Source organism: Aquila chrysaetos, chromosome 1, assembly GCF_900496995.4.
Source record: "Aquila chrysaetos chrysaetos chromosome 1, bAquChr1.4, whole genome shotgun sequence".
Classification (NCBI taxonomy): Eukaryota; Metazoa; Chordata; class Aves; order Accipitriformes; family Accipitridae; genus Aquila; species Aquila chrysaetos.
Window position 1 is genome coordinate 82,939,330 of NC_044004.1, and position 21,488 is coordinate 82,960,817.

At 38.6% G+C, this 21,488-nt stretch overlaps 1 protein-coding gene across 2 annotated transcripts in view; it reads left to right on the plus strand.

Annotated features, from left to right (window-relative positions):
- Positions 1–21,488, plus strand: part of CCDC158 (coiled-coil domain containing 158) — a 35,304-nt gene that overhangs the window by 3,702 nt on the left and 10,114 nt on the right. The window contains exons 3-17 of one of the 2 annotated variants that reach the window (XM_030017879.1): positions 1,414–1,544; positions 1,938–2,182; positions 2,589–2,698; positions 2,950–3,277; positions 3,618–3,694; positions 5,640–5,754; positions 9,146–9,265; positions 10,775–10,972; positions 12,804–13,286; positions 14,061–14,250; positions 15,584–15,736; positions 16,193–16,305; positions 17,121–17,279; positions 18,959–19,051; positions 20,415–20,540. In XM_030017879.1, coding sequence (XP_029873739.1) covers positions 1,414–1,544; positions 1,938–2,182; positions 2,589–2,698; positions 2,950–3,277; positions 3,618–3,694; positions 5,640–5,754; positions 9,146–9,265; positions 10,775–10,972; positions 12,804–13,286; positions 14,061–14,250; positions 15,584–15,736; positions 16,193–16,305; positions 17,121–17,279; positions 18,959–19,051; positions 20,415–20,540 — 2,641 coding nt within the window. Of the gene's footprint in view, positions 1–1,413; positions 1,545–1,937; positions 2,183–2,588; positions 2,699–2,949; positions 3,278–3,617; positions 3,695–5,639; positions 5,755–9,145; positions 9,266–10,774; positions 10,973–12,803; positions 13,287–14,060; positions 14,251–15,583; positions 15,737–16,192; positions 16,306–17,120; positions 17,280–18,958; positions 19,076–20,414; positions 20,541–21,488 lie in introns of both variants that reach the window. The other variant, XM_030017869.1, reaches the window with a different exon arrangement.

The window sequence follows — 21,488 nt, forward strand, 5'->3', positions numbered from 1 at the left end:
TTTGCTTGGTATACCTCAGTATCTCAGTGTCCAGGGAATTAGAATGTAAAGACTTACTGAATCTGAATGTCTGTCCCAACTGTCAAATTTATTAGTCCTGGGGATTTATCTAGTCATTCTTTTAACCTGTTCATGCGTTTAGGTTATACTCCACAATAACAGGGCAGTGTTGATAGCACCTCCTCCCTTGCCTGTAGCTGATGCCCCAGCTTCCCACTTGCAGGGTAGCAGACTCCTCAGGATGCTTTTCCCCATGCTCTGCAGCTTTGCTTGCAACTGTGTCCTCTAATATTTTTTATCAGGAATGTTATCGAATTAAAATCCAGGTTTATCAGGATGCGTTAATAGAAATGCAGAGAGGCAGCATAACAAGCGCAGTGCACAGAGACAGGGACTTGTTGCATTGTGAAAAAAAGTGCTGCGTGGACAGAAATCAATTGTGCGTGTTGTAATTGGGTCATTTGTGAATGTCACGGTCCTGCTATGTACACAAAACAGTACTGATGCTAAATGACAGGGAGCTGCTCTCCTTGCTGATCTCGTATTCCTCCCTTACCTGTAGACTTGCCACTTAAAATACTTTTCCATAATTTGAGATTCCTCTTTGTCCCTCAACTATTTTTTCTTCATGTTTCCTCTTAGCTTTCTTGTAGTTACAGCTTATAGGTGAACTGCCAAAACTTGCCTATTATTCTCACTTAGACTGGATTTCTTTCTCTTTTGGTCAGAAAAATTCACTTTGCCTTCCCCCCCCCCCCCCCCCCAGTCTGTCTACTTTCTTTGCACACACACATTCCTCCCTCCCCCTGGGAATGCAGCGTATCATCTGTTGCCTGATCAATTGCAATAAAATAAGATGGTGTGAATCGGCACAGGTTTCCTTTCCTCTGTGCTCAAGGTTTTATATAACCAAACACTTCTCTGATTCTGCAAATTTTCTGAGATGTTTCCTATTATGCCTGCAAATGAAGTATTTAACAGATTTCTGTGGGTTTGATTGACCATACAGTTAGTTTCGTGTCCGGAAGGTAGTGTTTTACTGGCCAGCTAGGAGAAAAAATGTGGAAATAAAAGGAAAACACTTTTCAGAAGATCAACCAATTTAATTCTGTTTGTTTGATGAAGTGTTATTTTACTTGTTTGGACTTTTATACATTATGCCTGCTAGTGGCAAAACACGGTAGTTCAGTTGATTACAGTGGAGCTGCACCAGTTGAAGATGTGGCAGTGTGTTGCCCAATGTAAGTGCAAACCGGGAAAATACAACAGTGTTACCAAATAAATTCTTTGGTTTCACTTTTCAGTTACTTTCAGTTTCACTTTTCAGGTTGCATTTGTGATGCAGTGCAGTTGGATACTCTTCTGTATTCAGTCCTGCCTTTTCAGCAAATGTTTCTATTTGCTGTTCTGCAGGGAGGAGCTGGAAAGACAAACAAAAGAGGCTCTGAAACTCCCTGAAGAAACCACCAAATTCCCAGTGGAATCAGTGAGATGTTCTTTGAATCCTGAGGAATCTTTACCAAGTGGCAGTATGCCTAGTGTGGGCAAGTATTAAACAGATTTCAGAACAAGATTTTGGAGTAAATCACTATGAACGTTGCAGACTATTACGTGACTTAGAAGGATGCTCATAAGTTTATGTTTCATATTTCAACTTGAATCCTCTTTAGGCCCTGTGTCTTGAACAGCTCTTATTGACACAAGCCCAAGGTAAAGGCAGAGCAGGTTTGAAATGTACTCCTCTGAACATTGTGGCATTCGCCACCCAGTGTGCAACCCTAGAATCGGCTGGGTTTGTTGTCCTTAGAAAAGACGATGCCTAGGTTTGACTGTCAACGGATAGGCCCTGAGAGGCACTAATGCCCAATTTGTACAGATGACGGTTTATTCTCGTGTAACGACTCCTGTTTCAACACTTAAATTTATCTGCCTTTCAGGTGCTGCTAGTCCATTTCTCAACAACCAGAATGTTTTAGCTTCTTCCATTGTCAGCATGGTGATGGAAAACTCAGCCTCTTCTGGTACTGGTAGCAGTCCACCCAATAGCATCTTCTGTTCCAAATATGAAATACATACGGATTCTGAGAAAAAAACCATGAATGGTGCTGGCAAAGAACGCACGGAAAACATTCTGGAAGAATACTCGCAGAAAGGTAGAGATGTGCAGAAGAGGCTGAATGAAGTGAGTGGCAAATTTGGGGCAGCTTCTTAAGTATAGATGAGCTTTTGTTGTTTTTGTCATTGCTGAGTCTGGACAGTTTCACCAGCGCTATTTTGAGCAGCCTCTTGGCTGCTGTAAATTGTACTTGGCTGTCACGATTCCCACATGCCATTTGACAGACAGAAATAGGCAGTGGGTAGTAATGTTGTTGGCATGATCCTTGTAACGGTATTCCATGCATAGTCAGTGCACTGCAGCACAGTGTGACTTGCTGGTTAAGAAATAATGGAAAAAAAAAAAAAAAAAAGAAAAAACCTTCTTATTTCCCATACCTGTGCTGTGCTCGGCCTCATTTTTTTAGGTTATGTATTCAGTATTTTGATTGGTTTAGCGTGGTGGGTTGTTTTTTTTTTTTTTTCTCCTTTAGACCACTGAGCTATGTGAGCAACAGAAAATCAATTTAAGACTGATCATTGCCGATCTGCAGACCAAACTGATGGAAGTGCAATTGGAAAGAGATGCGCTTCAGGATACTAGGTATGAAGGCCAAGACAGATGTATTACGGAGAGTGTATATCTGGGCTTTGAAAGCCACACCAGATCTCCTAAGTGAGAAACTTGCACTCAGGAGTGAAGACAATGAGACTGTGGCACTTTTTGAAAACGGCTTATTACGTAGTTGTAAAAAACGGCAGTTAATCAATGTAAGTATTAAACGTATTAGTCAGGATAAAAATCCATATTGTGAATCCTGTTTTCTAAATTATTTCTTTGGTTTCCAAATTCAGACAAAAGGAATCCCAGTGCCAAGAGAATGTAAAAATACAGCTAAAAAATACTGTTCAAGAGCTGGAAGCTGCCAACCAGCTGCAGGAGGAGATGCTGAGGGAGGCTGACAGCCAAACTGAGCATCTGAAAAAGATGGTCCACAGCCACAAGGAGGTACTTCTGGAGCTACATGGCATCCTAATGGACTACGAAGACAGCACAGGCAAGAAACTCTATGAGCATGAGAATATTACTAGCCTACACATCCAAAGCCTGAGCACAGCATTTGCTGACATCCTGCGAGATTTAGACTCAGAGGTGTCATACCTCAAAGAAAAGGTTGTCCTGGTATGTGAAGAAAGCGCTACTTTTCCTTCCAACGCTCTGTGTTTGTTTCTTAGAAAATACTTTTGAAAACTCCATGAGCTCCCATCTAAACTGGCCTAAGGAAATGGTTATGGCCCAAAGAAGTACAAATGCTACTTTGCAGTTAAAGGTGGCAGGTGCTGGTATGCCAGCCTTTTACACCGTCCCCAACTTGAGATTGGGTTTATTGCTGGAATTTAACCTGTATTGTGCACATTTTCACAGTTCAAGGTGGAAGCAAAGGAAAGGAAATTACACTTTGAAAACTACTGTTTAGCTGGTCTTTTCTTTAGGGTTTAGCATTGTCATCTGTTTACAATAGGTGGAAGAAGAACTTGAGTCATTGAAGAAAGATTCACAGAGCCAAAAACAACTTCTGCTTCAGCAGCATCAAAATAGGTACCTGTTCTCCATTTATTTATTCGTAAGACATAAATAGATTTTTTTTCACATGTTCCACAGATAATTCTTTTGTGATGATGATGATGATATGGGGCGAGGGGAGTGGCTGGGGCACAGCAAGTGATATTTTTGAGGACTTAATAATTGTTCCATTCCAGATGTTTATTTGCTCTTGACTTTCTGCTGCTTTTTCCTTCCATGCTTACAATTTCCTGTTTTATTCACTGCCCCCAAAAAATAGCATTTTGGAAGAATCCGTACACCTTATTTTTGTAAGTGTGATTGGTTACTTAGGTGGACATCTAGAATTTGTTGGGAGACTAGTGCTACCATTAAAAGAAAAGATTGAAAGTAATCACTTTGGTGGTTACATCAGCTTTTTCTTACTAATTTCTCTGAGAGCTTTCTCTTTCCTTGTTCAAGAAGTCCTCATTTCCCCAGCTATTCACCTGAATTATACAGTAACCTGTTCAAAATAAAAAGGTCAATAACTCAATACATAATATTTCATTCACAGTAGAACATAAAAATGTTACATTTCTGACTACTGAAAAATAGCGTTACCTCTTCAGCAGAGAAGTTACTATTTTCCAAGGCTAAAATTATTTTCTTTTTGAAACAGGATTAAGCAGCTAATAAGTGAGCATGAACAGGAGGTGGCAGCACTAACTGATAAAGCTAACAGTGCACGCTGCTATGCAAATATATCAAAGCCAGGTGGAGATCGTTCAGTATGTTTTTTGATTAGAATATAGAAAATTGTTAAGAGTAACCTTAATTTGAGAGAAGGTTTATGCTGCTAGTATACTCTACTCTCGGTCCTATGCGTTTGGTTTCTTAGTGTTTTTGTTTAAAGAGTTAAGCAGTCCTTGCATAAATTATGGAATGAAGAAAAAAGGGGAAAGAAGAAAAAAAACCATGAAACTGTGCTATACAGGGGAGAGGCAAAATAGTCACGCATTAGGCAGACTGAGAATCGGGAGACTCGGGCTGGTTCGCTTAGAGTGCTGCAGTTCAGAAGAAGAGTAAGGCCAGCAAAGTCAGCGGAAGCTCAAACTGGCTCGACCCGTCAGCTCTGTTCTTGCCACCAGCTTTTGGAGTGATGAATCTCTGTTATCTGAGTTTCGAACAGTTTCTGCGGAGTACATGGCTAAAGTTAAGGGATGGAAGAGTATGTAAGCTAAGAGCTGTGGCTGAGTGCAATTTTAGATGGCTGCATTGTAGCATGACCTTTGCCTTCTAAATGTTCTGTGGATTCGGATACAAACATTAATTTCCAGCAGCATTATCAGCTGAATCACAAACAAGAATGGGTAAACAGTTGGGTTGTTTGCATACATGTACAAATGGTAATGAACAGTAATTTTAAAGAAAAGGTAATCTTCATTTGGGATAAATAGCTATGTTGGTACTGTTGACTTTATTAACCATAGAGTGAGAATAAAAAGATGTTAATTGTCACTGGCCGCTTGATGACTCGGAAATCGGTGCTCAATATATCAGTTAAAAAAATGAGGACATCCCATGCAGTGTTGCAAACTTAAGATGAGATTTAAATATTTGTACGCACTAATATCTGACTTGCATACTTCAGATTGAGTAGCTGATAGCAAAATGTTTCTCAGTTCTGCTTGTAGAATAGTTGGGGGGTGCATTTGAAAGCAGACTCAGCTTTCTTAGAACTTGCTTGAGAATCAGTGAGTTAGCAGGAATACAAACCATCAAGATTTCAATTTATGTAATTTTATGTGAGGTAAATATCAGAGAGAAAATCTAACCAGTAGGAAGGTGTAATTTTTATGTGATCTCACTGTGAATGGTAATCGTACTTCAAAGCAGTAAGTTTCAGTGGTCATACTCATTGCAGTGAAACCAACCACAAATGTTTCATGCTTTCATGGTTCTTACAGTTTCTAATTTTTCCACCTAAAACTTGTCTTAGAGAACAAACAAGAAACCAAAATTCGGTGCTTGCACATCAAGGTAGTCACCTGGAATCTACAGTTTCTCAGCTGCGTTCTGAATTACGAGAAGCTAAGAAGGTGTATGAAGACAAGGTGTGTATATGGATTTGTGTGTTAGCATTAGTGCCATTGAAACTGGATATCTGAAATGTTTGGATATGTAAGGCAAGTCTTTTGATAAGGGATTGCTTCAGAAGAACTGTGTGGACAGTAACATAAATTACGTTATCCTTAACTCTATTTGTTCCTGTTATTTTTAAGAACAAGTTATCTTTCTCTAACACAAAATAGCTTTGCAAAACTTACTGAACACAAAATAGTTTTGCTGAATGTATTGAGAGCATACCATAAACTATGCTTTCTGGAAATACATAAAATGATTCTGCACTGCCAGCATCATTTGCACAGGCAGGACAAGAACATTGTTTCACTATACCATTAGAGAATATGTCAGCATAAAACAGGCAGTAAAAATAGCTTTTTATTTAAGTTGGACTGCCCAGAAAATTTCTTTGGGAACTTTGTCATGGTAAGTGCAAGGATGGGAGAACATTGACATTACAGCAGCGCTTGAGAAGCTTTCAGGTGCCCAGAGATGCCCCACTGTGAGTTAAGAATCTTGTAACATTTATTGAAATCCAAAGGCTTCTTATCAGCAGGATGTAGTACAGGCAAGAAAGAGAGGCTGGCTACCACCTGTGTATTCAAAGTTTTTCTTAATCCCATTAGAAAACATTAGTCTTGACAAACTTTTTTTAACTACGCTTGTGCCCGAAGAGCAACTTTTTTCCAGGTAGTACAGCGGGGAATTAACTGCAGACAAATGGAGAGAACTGCTTACAGTCCCACCCGAGAATCTCTGCCGTATCACTAACTGCAGCATTTTATATCCTGTTCCTATACCACGTCTGCTGCGTCTTTCACTTATTTCACTGCTTTGGATTCCAGTTTTATAAACAATTTTAATATCTTTTAAATTTTTCCTTATTTTTGGTGAAAGATAATTCATGTTTTCCTTAGAAAATGACCTGAAAGCAGTTGCTCTCTGCTCCCTTTAAAAATTAGTGTAACTGACACATACAGAAATGCTTGGTGGATCCACATCCAGCTTAGATTACAAGTCATGAGGATTCAGGTGTCCTTCTCCTACATACTATTGGAAAGTTCACGTCACAGGAGTGCTGTGAAGTTTGGCAGAGCTGATAGTCTCTGATCCAAAAAGGTCTGAGAATGGAATGGCAGGGATGTGCAGGTCAAGCCTGTGGAGCCATGGTGTACGTGTACTTGCACTGTAAAGCAGAGCAGGAAGGACGTTGTGTTTCATCATTTCTGTAGGTTTCCAGTTTTATCAATTCCATTGATTCACATGTATCAAAACTCACACTAGTCAGTACCAAAAGTGACTTTTCACAGCATCATAACTGAGCTATGGAGAATTTGTAAATTAAATTAATCTCGATTACTGTATTTCATCCTTAAGGAAGAGTATAATATACGGTATGCTTTTCGTGTTAGGTCTATTTACCTGAAATACTTTGATTTAAATCATGCAATGCACAGCATAAGGTCATATCACATATATAGCTGTAACTGCAGTGTATATTCCTTAGGTGTGTTTCCTTTCACGATGTTTACCTCAGATGTAAAATTGGAAACTGGGAATCAATTTAAGGCGAATTTTCACAGTCTACCAACTCTAGAAAATGTTGATTTTGTATATCTATAAAATAATATACTACTTGGTCTGATAAAAATTGCTTTTGAATAGGAAGTATAATACACTGAATTGCTAACGTAGACTTTAGTGAGAGACAAGTTGATAGCTGGAGATCATTTGATCTCAGGCTGTTATGTGGAGTCATTCCTGGGAAGGTGTGAGAGAGAATCTAAATAAAGGTTTTACAACTGTATGTCTGTCTTTTGCAACGAGCATTTCTCTGCAGCTTCTTTGGCAGGTAAACACTTTAGCAACTAAAATTTTCAAGGGAATAGGTGAAAACTAAAGCCACTGTAAGTTGTTGATACCAGATGGTTTCAGCAGTCAGAAAATCTGGTACTTTACTTAGTGGATATAAATGTAAATATGTAAGTGTTCCGTTTGGATATGCCTATGTTAATAATTAAAAAGTGTTGTAGACTGGTCCATCATCTCATACACTGCCAGAAGTTGCATCCTTTCAGAGAAAGTGACTACCACTTGGAGCAAAACATGTTTGTCTGTAGATTTTGTAATGTATTCATAGTGAAGGAATATACCTCCCTGCCTTAGCTACATAAAACCTGCTGTTAGGCCTAGGTGTGTCTGAAGAATGTCATTGTATCATTAAAAACAAAGTGAATATGGCTGAATATATGCTTGGGACCAAATTCTCCCTAAATTAACTTAATTGTACAGGAAAGGCCCTGTGTGAGGACAGCTCTTTCTGTTACTGTGAAAGCCTTATTGATAATGTTGTACACAGTTGTTGAACTCTGTCGAAGGTGTACTTCAGGCTTGGATTTTGTGTGGAAATGTGGAGTAGTTGTGTAAAGAGGGTTTCAGGGGGAAGTCATCTAGGACTTCGGGAGATTTCTGCTTCTGATGGAGGGCTCCGCAAGATGAGAGACACCGCTTTCAAAAAGGACCTTGAGCAATTATAGGAAGAAAAGGCCCTCATAATGTCCCTTCTGCTGCTTAGGCATTGGAGCTCTGGGAAGAGAAGACTTGTGATTTTGGGGAAGGAAAACATCCTAAGAAGATCTTCAGAACTTTTCTTGGCAACGTCCTGTCATATCATCCTGATCTTCCCAGCCCCCATTTGGTGAAGGACACGAGGTTTTGGGACTAGCCCTGCATAAATGGTCCATTCCTAATTGAAAAGAATTATGTCATCATTATAATCAAATGCATGAAAGAGGGGGTGGGGGGCAGAAGAAGAAGGGAAGAGATTATTGCTTTTGTCACAAGCTGAAGAAATGTTTTTAAGGAAGTAGAAGGGAAATGCCCAGATTTTGGTGTTAGCCAAAAGAGAGGTTGCAGATCCTAAAGTGTTTATTAGAAGAGCACTGTAGGAGGTTTCATGTATTTTCTCATTGAATGATTCCATACAAATTCTGTTTTACTTACACTTGCATTATATTGGCTTTTCTGACTAGTAGTACTGCAAATCAAGCAAGGAGCTTGAACTTTTTTTTCTGAAGTGGCTCTTTTCCCATTCCATTCAATGTTTATGGCATAGGTAAGGAATTTTTTGAAGAGCTGTGGATCAGGGTGGAAGCCAGTTCATTCTTAGGAACCTTAGTTAACTCTGCAATGAAATTGAGCTTAATCACTCAAAGAAGACAACACAATTCTGAATACAGCTAGGGAGTAACTGCTGAGCCAAAAGATGACATTTGGACTTCTTTCAAGTAGAACTTAGAAGGAGAATAGAAGAAATCTGATGTACTGTTTAAAATAGAATACATTAAGATAGTTCTTAATGAATATTTGTCTTTATTCTAGGTTGAAGATCTTGAGAAGCAGTTGCACCTAGCTCAGTCTGAAATAGCAGAAGCTCAGACAGAACAGGATCAATGCAGCCAAGAATCTGGAAATCTGAATGACCAGATTCATCAATTGTTGGTAAAAACAAGTGATAGTATTGAAAAAAATTTTGCTTTGTAAAAGCCTCTCCTTACTGCTTTGTGTTTAGATTTGGATGTTGCTTGTTTCCAAAGGGCAGCAGCCCCCTTATAAATAAGTTTGAGGATTATTTTTTGCTAGAAATTTGAATTAGGTGTGAAGAAAGTTTTCCAAAGGCCTTTGCCATTAGCAGTGCAGGACATTCGTAATTAACGTGAACTTTGTCATAAATTCAAAATCCTTGAATCCTATGCAAACCATATTAAAGATGCTGAGCCACCTTCACTTTAACCTCACAGTTTAGATCCCTCTGTTAAGGAACCTTGGTCCCTTAACACATATTTTGGAAGACATATCCAGGATTTTCCTAACAGTACTAAGCATTCCTTTGTAACTGGTTGAGAATATACACAAACTGAACAGACAGTATAAAAAAATTTTGCCGCATAGGGTTGGTTTCATCACAACTGGCTTCATGTACTATAATTGGCCTTGCTTTTTTCTTACATGAGGTAATTCCTTAATGACTGAATGTTGGGATACTAGTTTGTGTGGTTTCATTAGGTTGGTTTGCCCAGTGAGTGTCACAGTGCTTCTGAAGGAGGTATTGACATTATTTCATTCCATATGGTGTCCTCTTATTCAAGAATATGTTAGTGTAAATCTTTTCATACAGATTGTACATACCTATAGAGAAGACTGGAGTCAGAATAATCATTTCATAATTGAAGGTTAGGAATCTAATTTTAGGATTCCTTTTGTTTCTATGTCTTCAGTTCACGTTTTCATTCTGCCATTCTCTGAGCTTCCTACTTAGTTCTTTACTTCAGCTTTAACAATGTGCAGATAGCTAACAATAGCAAAAGTTATGGTGGGCAGAAATGCCTATTGATAATTCAGTTTGGGCATATTTTAAATTCATATTTTGGAAATTAGTAGCTCTGAAATGTGTATGTCGGTATTTTTAATATTATTTACATTTTAAATTATCATTTATAATTTCAATTATGTACTGTTAGGATTATGTCTGAGGTGGAAAAGATTTAAGCTCTGGAGAACATGTGACAAATTACTGCATGGAACGAAACAAGCAATGTACAATTCTTAGTAGTGGTAGTATCAAGAGCAGCCTTCCTTGGCATGTAATGTAGTGCTTCATTGTTTTTCATTTGATGTTGACACAATATAATCTTTTTTCATTTTGTAGCTTATAATTATTTTGGGATAGATATAAATGACATGAAAGACGTCAGCGTTGAGGTGTTAATGGTTCAAAATAATTACAGCAGCAATATATAAAGTTGAAAGTTACTGCTTTGTTGGAAGAAAACATATGGGAGGTGCCAGACTAGTTTAGCCAATATTCCTGTCTTCTGCAAAGTGTAAATGCATGCAGTAGTCCCTTTTCAGATATGTAATTGTGTAATTGAATGTTGCTAATGTTAAGAGAAGGAACAAAAAAAATCCTAAATGTGATTCAAGAAGGGAGATAACTTTAATCTCTTGTAGACTGAACTTCATAAAAAAGACATAGAGTTAAGCCTAGAAAAAGAGCAGAACAAGCGATTTTGGGATCGAAACACAGACAACAGCATCACCATTGACCATCTAAGGAAGCAACTAGACAACAAAAACATACAGTTGCAGTGCATGGAAAACACAGTGAAGGAAATGAAGACTGAATGTTGCAGACAAATGGAGCGCCAGGTTGGTGAGCAACTGCAGCGTGATAGTGTTCAGGACAGAAAGTGCACCGACTGGGGGCTGTACTTCAGGTAGAAATACTGTGACTCTGGTTACCATGGTTGGGAGGTCTCTGGAGCTCATGTGCCAAAATTTTCCTTCCAAAGAGGCAGATACATGACAGTCAGAATTTGCATTTTTTTCCTATTAATCTGACCTTCATCTCTCTCTACTGTGTGTCCTGGTTTCAGCTGGGATAGGGTTAATTGTCTTCCTAGTAGCTGGTACAATGCTATGTTTTGAGTTCAGTATGCAAAGAATGTTGATAACACTGACGGTTTCAGTTGTTGCTAAGTAGTGTTTAGACTAATGTCAAGGATTTTTCAGCTTCTCATGCCCAGCCAGCAAGAAAGCTGGAGGGGCACAAGAAGTTGGGAGGGGACACAGCCAGGGCAGCTGACCCAAAGTGGCCAACGGGGTATTCCATACCATGTGAAGTCAAGTCTAGTGTATAAACTGGGGGGAGTGGGGGTGGGGGGAATCGCTGCTCAGAGACTAACTGGGCGTCGATCGGTGGCGGGTGGTGAGCAGTTGCACTGTGTGATATTTGTACATTCCAATCCTTTTATCATTACTGTTGTCATTTTATTAGTGTTATTATTAGTTTTTTCTTTTCTGTTCTATTAAACCGTTCTTATCTCAACCCACGAGTTTTACTTCTTTTCCCAATTTTCTCCCCCATACCACTGGGTGGGGGGGGGGCAGTGAGTGAGCGGCTGTGTGGTGCTTAGTTGCTGGCTGGGGTTAAACTACAACACTGTTGAGGAATTAGAAGCGATATTTTTAATCTTGGATTTTTGACGTACAAGCCTTAGGTGAAAATGAATGTTCTGCTGATAATGTGTTTGATTTTGACTGTAAACCTCCAAAACAACTTTTTTTAAATTTCCAGAAAGTTTGATGCTGCCAGATATAACAAACAAACTATTGAAGGTAGTGAGCACTTCTGTAAGATTAATTAGCAAATTAAAGGCCTTCATAATGCCTTACTTTATGTGGTGCTTAATGAAGACGTAATGAAGTTTGGGTTTATAACCCTAAGCTGAAATGCAGTGCTATGTCAGAAAGAATTACTTCTGACAAAGTAGATTCCTAGACACTGACTTGTAGTACATTCTCCTTTCTTCAAGACTTCAGACCCTCAAAAATGAGCTGTAATTAGGTAACCCACTTCGCATTATGAGTAAAGATCAAGTTAATTCCTTTGTTTTCTACCGAACCACAGGCTTGTGCTACCGCACACATTGTTCTACATTTTCTCAATCCATTATTTTTCCTTTAATATCCTCCCACCAGGAAGTTCATTCTTTTCTTCTGTTTCTATTTTGTTCTATTGGAAGTTCCTGAGTCACAGTACTTTTTGCTTTAAATGGTGCCCATTGCTGCCCGCAGGAATAAAATCAGTAATAAATTATTCATGTACATACTTTTTTTTTCCCCAACTTACAGTGCTGTCAGTCGAGTTTTAACACTCAAAGTTCTTGAGCCTCACCTGCTCTAAATTTTGTACTAATGTTTCCAGTTGATTAATTTTTTTTTTTACATAGGTTTAACATTTTTAGTTTTCTGTGATAAAAGACCCAATATTCTAAGCAATACTTCATTTATTAAAATGGAGAAAGAGGAAAGAAAACCAGAAGAATCACAGTCATTGTAGATCAGACCATGCTGACCTAATTTTCTTGTAAAACTCAGGTGTTTAAGATGAACTATAGAAAACCAGAAATGTGAAAGGAACTTCTAAAGGTAGAAATAAACATTTCTCTTGGTTGATCCTTCTATTGCTATTATTCAGATGGCTGCAGTTAAGGAAAAAAAAGAAAGCATTGGAAGAATCTCCTCTTTGACTGTCCAACTGGAGTCAACCAAGGAAACACTCTGTAAAGTTAAAGAAGATCTTACAGCCAAACAGATCAATTTGGAGGCTGCTGAGAAAACATTGTCAACTCTGACAGCCTGTCTGCAGGAGAAAGAGAGAGCCCTTGAGGTTACCAGTAAGGAAATCAAGAAGCTACATTCACAACTTGGCAGTAGGATGCAGGAACTCCAGCACCTGAAGAATGAAGAGGACTGTTTACATAACGTGCAGTCAGAGTGTGAAACACTGAAACTGCAGGTGTTAGAGAAGGAAAGGATTATTGAGGTCTTCCAAAAGCAAATTGATAACATGACCCAGATTGTGGGCCAGTCCAGTCGCACTGCTGGAGCAATGGAAGTTGAGAAATCTCAGTTTATAAAAGAAAGAAATGACTGGAAACTCAAAGTAGAAGAACTTAAGGTGTGCAAATGGTGCTATATTTATGTCTCTATAAGACAGTAAATATTTTCTGTTATTAAATCTATATCTTAATGTGCTAATACAGTGGTTTTAAAGAAGGTCCAACAATGCACTTTGAATCCTAACAGCACTAAAAGAGTTAGTGGGCAGAGAAGAATAATATTATCACATTACCACCAAAAAGGAATAATTCACTGGTGAAAAGCAGTTGCCAAAAGGCTTATGAAGGCTGGAATGTAACATGCTGTCCTCCGTGGCACAATTGTCCACACCAGTAGCAGAACGAGAAATACGAAGTGTTACTGAGAAATAACAAGACAGTGAGCGCTCAGAATTCCAAATGGAGGACACTGTTTATGAGCGGTTATTTCTCAGACAAGAATTACAGGATATGGTAGTCTTATGCAGGTCAGCATGTTCAGAAAAAATTCACTCCTGATAGGGAATTTCATCCTCTTCTGTGAGAAGACCGTTGAGCATTAGGAGTGAGTATGGAGGTATAGCTACAAGAGGACAGAAATCATTTTCATATCATGCACCTGGTAAGGTTAAACATGCTGTAAAGCCATCAGATCGGATTCTGTTGTACCCTTTTTTCCTTGGATTAGCAATGTTCTCAAAAGTAATTTGTCTGTTTTACTCTGTTTTTCTTTCTTGCCCCAAACTGTTCTCTGACAAGAGATTTGAAGTAATGATGATGTCTGCACGTCTTTATGGTTATTTTATATAATGATGTATATTACACATAGTTACTATTGTTTTCTGTGTAAGTAGATTGCAAAGGATGAGAAAGAAGCTAGAATACATGAACTGGAGGCCAGACTGAGTGAGCTGGAACTGGAAAAGGTTAAACTGGTTAACACATGCACTGAGAGGCTCCATGCACTTAATGATACGAAACTAGAGAAAGACCAGCTAATGAATGAACTCCAAGCCACTCGGAGTGAGCTGGCTGGCCTTGCAGGTAGGGAGGCTCAACTTAGCTCGGCTCTGATGACTGCTAAATTGGGCTGACATTAAAAATAAGAGCAGCTTGCTTGCTGAATCCAAATATGGCTGCTGGTACAGCAGGAGGTTCCCTGCCAGCACAGGATGGTCAGATTGCTTCAGAGAGCTATGTCATAGTTTGGAATTCTGGCACAGAATGATGGGAATACAATCCTTATGGCAGGCAGTCACTACCCTGAGCGAAAATACTTAAACCACCTGACTGTGGAGACCAAAGAAGCAGATCTAGTAAATCACAGAATAGAAACTTGAGCACTTTTTCCTGAGTGTTACTTAAGAACACTAGTGGATCCCATTAACCATCTATGGTCAAATTACAGAATAACTTGGTTTGTGTTTCTGTAGTTCTGCTACAATGTTATTTTAAAAGTTCATGTTCTAACTCCACTGTTTTCACAACTAATGTTTAGGAAGCCAATTGAGATAATACTTTAAAAAATATATATATAGGGGCTGGACCCAAGGCAACCACCAAAAGTCAGGGAGATCCTCTGTTACATCTGCACTGCAGCCAGCCAGATGATATTGTTCACTTGCTTTTGTCTCTATGCACCCCTGTACTTTTATAAAATACACATTGGTAACATTTATTTTTTCACAACTCGGCTATACTATTAAACTCATTAAGTTTTGTAAGAATTAAACAGATACTGTGATTTTACATGGAAGGTCTGCTTTAGTTTTCTATAGTACTATCAGGGTGAATGAGCTTTAGGGAGGGCTTATCGGAGTGAATGACCACAGAGGAATTAGGGCCAAGCTGTTGATAAAGAGTCTGAGCATACAGCTGGCTGGCTTGTAGTGGTATGGGTGACATAAGAGGAGTTGAAGAGAGATATAAGAAACAGAGCTGAGAAGCAGAGTTGCGGGGAAATGCTTGACAAATTAGATCAGTTCAGACCTGAGTCTGGTTATAAGTGTGGCTGGAGAGAAGAATGATCAGGGCAAAATCCTGTCTCTCACCAAGACCCTTAACTTCCACAATATGCAGTTGGTTCTAGCAGCAGGAACTCAGAAATGTGGATTTACATCACTTTCTTGAACTATTGCTTTGGCGCGCAACCGAAGAACACATTTGTTTCTGGTGAAACTGAAGCTTTTGCTGACATGCAAGACAATGAACTACTAGTTGTGCATTTGGTAGTAGTGGATGTTATTTGCTTTATGTCTTAGCTCTCTGCATATCTAATACTTCTTTAAAGAGAGTAGGCAACCAATCAGTAATCTTAGTCTAGAAGAATGATAATTTTTTTGTCACTATAATTTCAATCTTTACTTACTCTCACCAGAGGGATTTGAAGATTTGAAGAGGGATTACCAGGGTAAAATTGAGGAGATGAAAAATACTGCAGACCAACTGAAAATGCAGTTGAAATCTGCCCAAGCTGAACTGGAACAGACCAGGACTGCTCTAAGGACTATGGAGGGATCTGATGGCAATGGTAATTATGGATTGAACTTCCCCAAAATCACACATGTTTGTCTTTTTAACAAGAGGGTTCTTGTAAGTATTGATCCCTCAATAGCTGCTAGAGTAATATTCCAGATATTTTGTGAAATAAATAAACAGTATTGCAGATGACAGCATGTTTTTGTTTTATCATTTACTACATACTGTAAAACTTAAACCATGAGTTGAGTTTTCTTAGGTGATCTTTATGCATATTTCCAGGGAATGCTGTCATCTTGTCTTGTGTGTGTGATGGGTCTGGTGCCACTACCTTGGACAAAACTCCAGCTGATTCTAGTGGGTGTTTTGCACACATAAGTGACTGCGGGATCCTGGTTCAACTTACTTATTCTAACATATTGCTGATAACTGACTTCCAGAGTCTTTGGTCAGAACTCAGAATGCATAATCAATGTTATTCATTGAGAATTAATCTTGTCTTTTACAGCTATGAAAGTTGCAGTGGGAATGCAGAAGCAGATCACAGCCAAGAGGGGACAGATAGATGCATTACAGAGCAAGATTAAATTCTTGGAAGAGGCAATGACAAATGCAGCTAAGGTCACAAGAGCTCCCTGTAAAAGTACTTAACTGTATTTAGAGAAATTTTTCTTTGGAGAAATGCACGGCCAACAGCGCAATTGGCCCACAAAGGGCCAAAGAGAATTTTATTTGATGTAATGGGCACTTTCCCTGTCGTCCGGCTAGCATGTATCAGGGAATATCTCCACCACAGAAATTAGCATTCTGTGTAGACAGGTTTTAATTCATATTGGTTCTCTGTGAAAGAACAGTACTAGTTTCAATGAGAATCAGGCTCTCATAATAATAAATACCATAAATACCATAAAAATAATACCAGTTATTTTTAAAAATGTCAACTAATGCATTCTGTATCTTTCTGAATTTGGCCCACAGTGCTTCCCCTCTTTCTTTTCTGAGGCAGTTCTTTGCAGTTCTGGTTGTAAACTCTCTATGTCAGGGTCTGTCTAGCATATTGAGGTCTTTCTAGCATTTTCTGTGACAAATCATTCAGTTACCAATAGCTGGAGTTTACTGAATGATCATTTATATCTGTTCACTATAACCTGTCCTTCTTTACTGGCTTTGGATCCTGAAGCTGAAAATTGCAGTTTCAAAATGGATCTAAAATCTGGGATACTATTTTGTCAGTACCAGTCCAATTGTACTTTTCTTTATAAGACCTGTGTTCTTGTTGCAAAACCTCACCTCTGTGCAAGATGCAATGGCTAAGCTTCCGAAAGGGTTAATTCAGATCTTTCAAAGAAAAAAAAAATTTGCAGAAAACAAGTATGTTTAATGTAGGTAGTTATAAATTTTTGACTCGTACTTTGTTGACCTCATCTTAAATTCAGGAAAAACATTACCTCAGAGAAGAAAATAGTAAACTAAGTCAAGAATTGAGCTATATTACAGCAGAAAATACCAAGATTGCTGGGGAACTGGAGATCCTGAGATCACAAAGCAAACATCTGAAAGAAAAAATACCTAAGATGGAGACAGCCCTTGATAAGGTAATTTAAGGTAGCTTTCAGTTCAGTGAGACTACTGGGTGCTTTCCTCAACAGACAGTTGGGAAGAGAAAATGTCTGACCTCTTACCTAGGTTGTATTTAATATGTCCTATTCACATGTACTGTAAGATACTAACCTGAAGAGATATCTACAGTTAAGACTGTCTTCTGTTTTTTTAATTGGAAAAGGCTTCTATTTTCATTAAGAGAATTCTTGATTTACTCCTTACTAGCTCAGGGAAGTATGAACTGCAGGGAATTTAAAGCAGATTGACCTTCCAGGCAGTAGATTGACTTTCCAGACCTTCCGCTGGCTCTTGGCACAGCTCCTTTCTCTGGTGAGAGAGACTACTGTTCCATATAACAGGGGCTCCACTGGAACTGAGCATTGACACATGCTGACTCAAGACAGTTGTCCATGTTCAGCCCTTTCTGGGGCCTTAGTCAGCCAGCTGTGGCTGGGTGAGGGACATTTTTAAGGGTGCTGTGTTGTTTCATTTGCCTTTTTTAGTTGAGGTTTCTGTTGCTGACATATCTGACTCTTAAGGCCAGGTTCTAGATTTTGGTTTGACTAGCACATAAATCCCAGGTGCCCTACAGGTAAGCTGCTGCTCTTCCAGAAGGAAGAGCCCTTTTCAGCTGCGCAGAATTCTAGCTTTTCAGATGTAAATTTAATGTAAGGTGTCACTCTGAAATAGCTTTATCACTCCAAAAAAAAAAAAAAAAAGTAACTGCAATACCTCCTCCCAAATGTGGCATTTCTCACTTAAAATGCTTGACACTAGAAGCTTAACTTTCTGTGTAGTATCTATAATTGTGCACAGTACCAGCCAACTGACAAAGGAGCCGAGGCAGTAGGGGCAAGTGCTCACTGAAAACTGGCATATAAGGTACACTGAGTAACAATACTTAGAAATTAGTACAGGTTGTACTGTGTCATCTGACGGGATGCTGGTATATACCATTGCAGAGCATCCATTGTATAAACATCATAAAGTGTAATTGGCCCTCCTGCTCGTCATTAATGATTCAAAGTTAAATGTTCAAAAAGCTGCTGCTTGTAATGATACATGCATAGTGCCTCAGGGGGCCTGCCCATGCCTCAGTGACAGTTGTAAAGAAGCACAGAAAGAGAGTCAGTTTCTAATAATGTAGCTATTTTTATTTTAAAACCGAAGAGGGAACTCTGCTAGAGTGATAAAAGCAGTCTGGTTCATGAAGATCGATCTCTCTCTTTTTGTGGTTTGGCTTCGATCTTCTCACACCTTTTCAGAGTAAACTTTTTAAAGAAGAAAGAGTATGTAACAACCAAGACAGGTCAACAAAGTTATCGGCCATTCATTTTAAAACCTTGAGTATAGTTTTGCACTATTAGCACAGTTGAATTTTCTAATCCCAAAGGTGTTCAGTAGGTTCTAGGACTGTCCCTGACAGGATTAGCTCCCTTCTGTGATATTACGATGTGCACATTGTGGCTACTAGGATCGTATAACCAGTCAGTTGCTTTTGTAAGTCTATCAAGAAAGGCATCTGGTCATATTGCAGTATTTTTATACTAATAGCAGTAGATAAATACAGCATCTGTATGTGTACCTTGTTTATCAGAAGGAAAACGGGAAAGAGTGTAATCCACAGAAAGTTAGCAAAATTAATTTATGCCTCTTCTATCCTCTCTTACAGGCATCCATGCAATTTGCAGAATGTCAGTGCATAATCCAGTGTCAGGAGCAAGAAGCTATGCGCTTCAGACTGCAGCATACTCTAGATGTAAAAGTATGTACGTTACTGAGAAGCATGGTATAAAGTTAGATGTATTTACTTTGTGTTCTAACTTTAGGTTTAACCCTATTTATTGCAAAGTACTCTAAAAAGTTTGTGTTCTGAAACCTTTTTTTACATGGAATACCTCATTGCTGCACAAGTCATGTCCATAATTTCAGTTACTTTGAAGTGCTATTTACAGTAAGGGCAACAAAAAATTAAACAGGAATATGGGCCCACATGCTTCAGCTGCTAAGCTTTGGTTTCAGTGACACTTAAGCATTTTCTTGTGGCCCTAGGCAAATAAAAGCTAGAAATGTTCATGGCATTATTATGAAAAATTAATTGAGAGAGCGAGGTCTGTAGGGTTGCCTTTTACTAGTGTAACTGTTAGAGATAGAAAGCACTAACAAGCTTTTGGGCACCCACAGCCTTCTTCAGGCCTGAAATAAAACTAGCAACCTTAAAGCTACATAGCAGCTGCAAACAAGGGCTCTGAGTTTAATTTGATTACGCTAATTAGTTAGGCAGCACACAAAAGAAAAATAATTTTTAAAAAGCAAAGAGTTGTTAGCAAGGGGAAAGGAAATATGGTCATGAGGCATCTGGGACAGAGAAAGGAAGACACTTAATTGACATCTGTTGAGCTATACAGCATTAGTGAAAGATAGGGTTGAGGGAAAATCATGCAGTAATGTAAAGCCAGTATCTCTGTTATAGAGCCCAGAATTTTTATTGCCCAATAAATTTAGTCTAATCTCTATCTTTACTAATGAGTTTAATAGAGAATATTATTTACCTTTGCCTTATTTATAACCATAGACTATTAAGGCTGCAGTGAAACTACTGCTATAAATGAACAGTACACTTGGAACAGTAATTTTGGCATAAGAAATTATTGTTAATTTTAGTCACCCATCCCAGTTGCTAGTTTTGAGTGAGAAATGAAATACTATATTCAAAATACAAATCTACTTAAGTGATACAAAAGTACTTCATATGAAGAGTGGTAAAGGTGGGGAATCTCATATTCCAGTGAAAGAAATTCTCACCCAAGTGGGGGAAAAAAGGTACAAGAACTGTGGGACACTTGAATTTTGTGGTGGCCCTGAGATGTCCTCCACTTGAATGATTCCAGAGCATATGTTAAAATTCTGAAAATAAATGAAACTGCCACTCTTGGCACCCAGTTCAGTCACTAAAAGGTTTATGTCTGAGCACAGCTAATACTAGGAAGTGTTTTCAGAATTGAGTGCTACATATTATAAAAGATTTGACTAAAAGAGATGCCCTGTTAGAGAGGGCATGCTGTCTATACCCGTTTATTCTGCTTAGCTATTCTTGATTGTTCTGTTTGGCTAATGTTTTTCTGCAGGAGCTGCAGGGCCCGGGCTACTCATCAGCTTCTGCTTCAGGCAAGCTGCGGCACATAGTGCCTCTTTCCCACCTGCACTCTGCTGTCGTGTCACCTTCCCTGAACTTGGCCAGCTGTCCCCCTCCTGTGAGTACCTGCCTCAAAATGGGAAACTGCATGGGAAACAGGGATGTTCCAAAGCGTAAAAATAACATGGAATTTATGAATGGGAGAGCATCTGGTAGGAGTGTCCAAGAGTAAATTCTTAACACCAAAGGTAAAACCATTTTCTGTAGCTTCTTGTACGTTACGGCCTTTCAGAAGATCTTTTTTTTCCGTTTGCAAAATACATGTAAAAACCAACTGGACAGTGCAAAAAAATTCTATAGATTTTAATAGGAGTTTAACTTACCTCTATGACCAATAACATTTATAAACTATTAAAATGGAAGGTACTGATCTGTAAGCAGTTTGGTTTTCCCTTTTTTTTTTTTTTTTGCTAGTACTTTACTTGCTGTAAATCACTTACATTTGGCAGTGAAAATAGTCTTGTACATAGTTCCTGATAAATTTCATCATCTGATTGACCTGTAGTAGCTTTTAATAGTTACATTGTCCTCCAAGCTGGCTTTCACTGATTTTGACCAATTTTATCCTAAAAGACACATCATTGTCCTTCCTTTTGTTTTTGTACACCTACATTTAGATTACTTAAATGAAATGCTAGTGTTGTTCTAATTTTTCGTTACAGAAAACTTCAGCTCCAATCTCATGCAAAAAAACCCACAACTGTTTGGTATTTTCTGTTTAGATTTTGTATAATTCTCCAAAAGGGACCTGATATATCTCTCGTAGAAATTGGTAGAGGTCTTTTCATTAATTTTTACCTCAAAATCTGTAGACTACAAGTTAGCACAGATATGTTTCAGTAGTATTTTCTGTTTTACTTTCTGATGCGGTGACAAACATTTACATCAGGGAACAAAGGATGGTTAATTCTTTGAAATCCCTGCAGCATCAGGCACTCCCATTCTCTTTTCTTTGAATTAATCAGTTTATACTTCTGAGGGTAAGGAAGCAAAAAGGACCGATTTT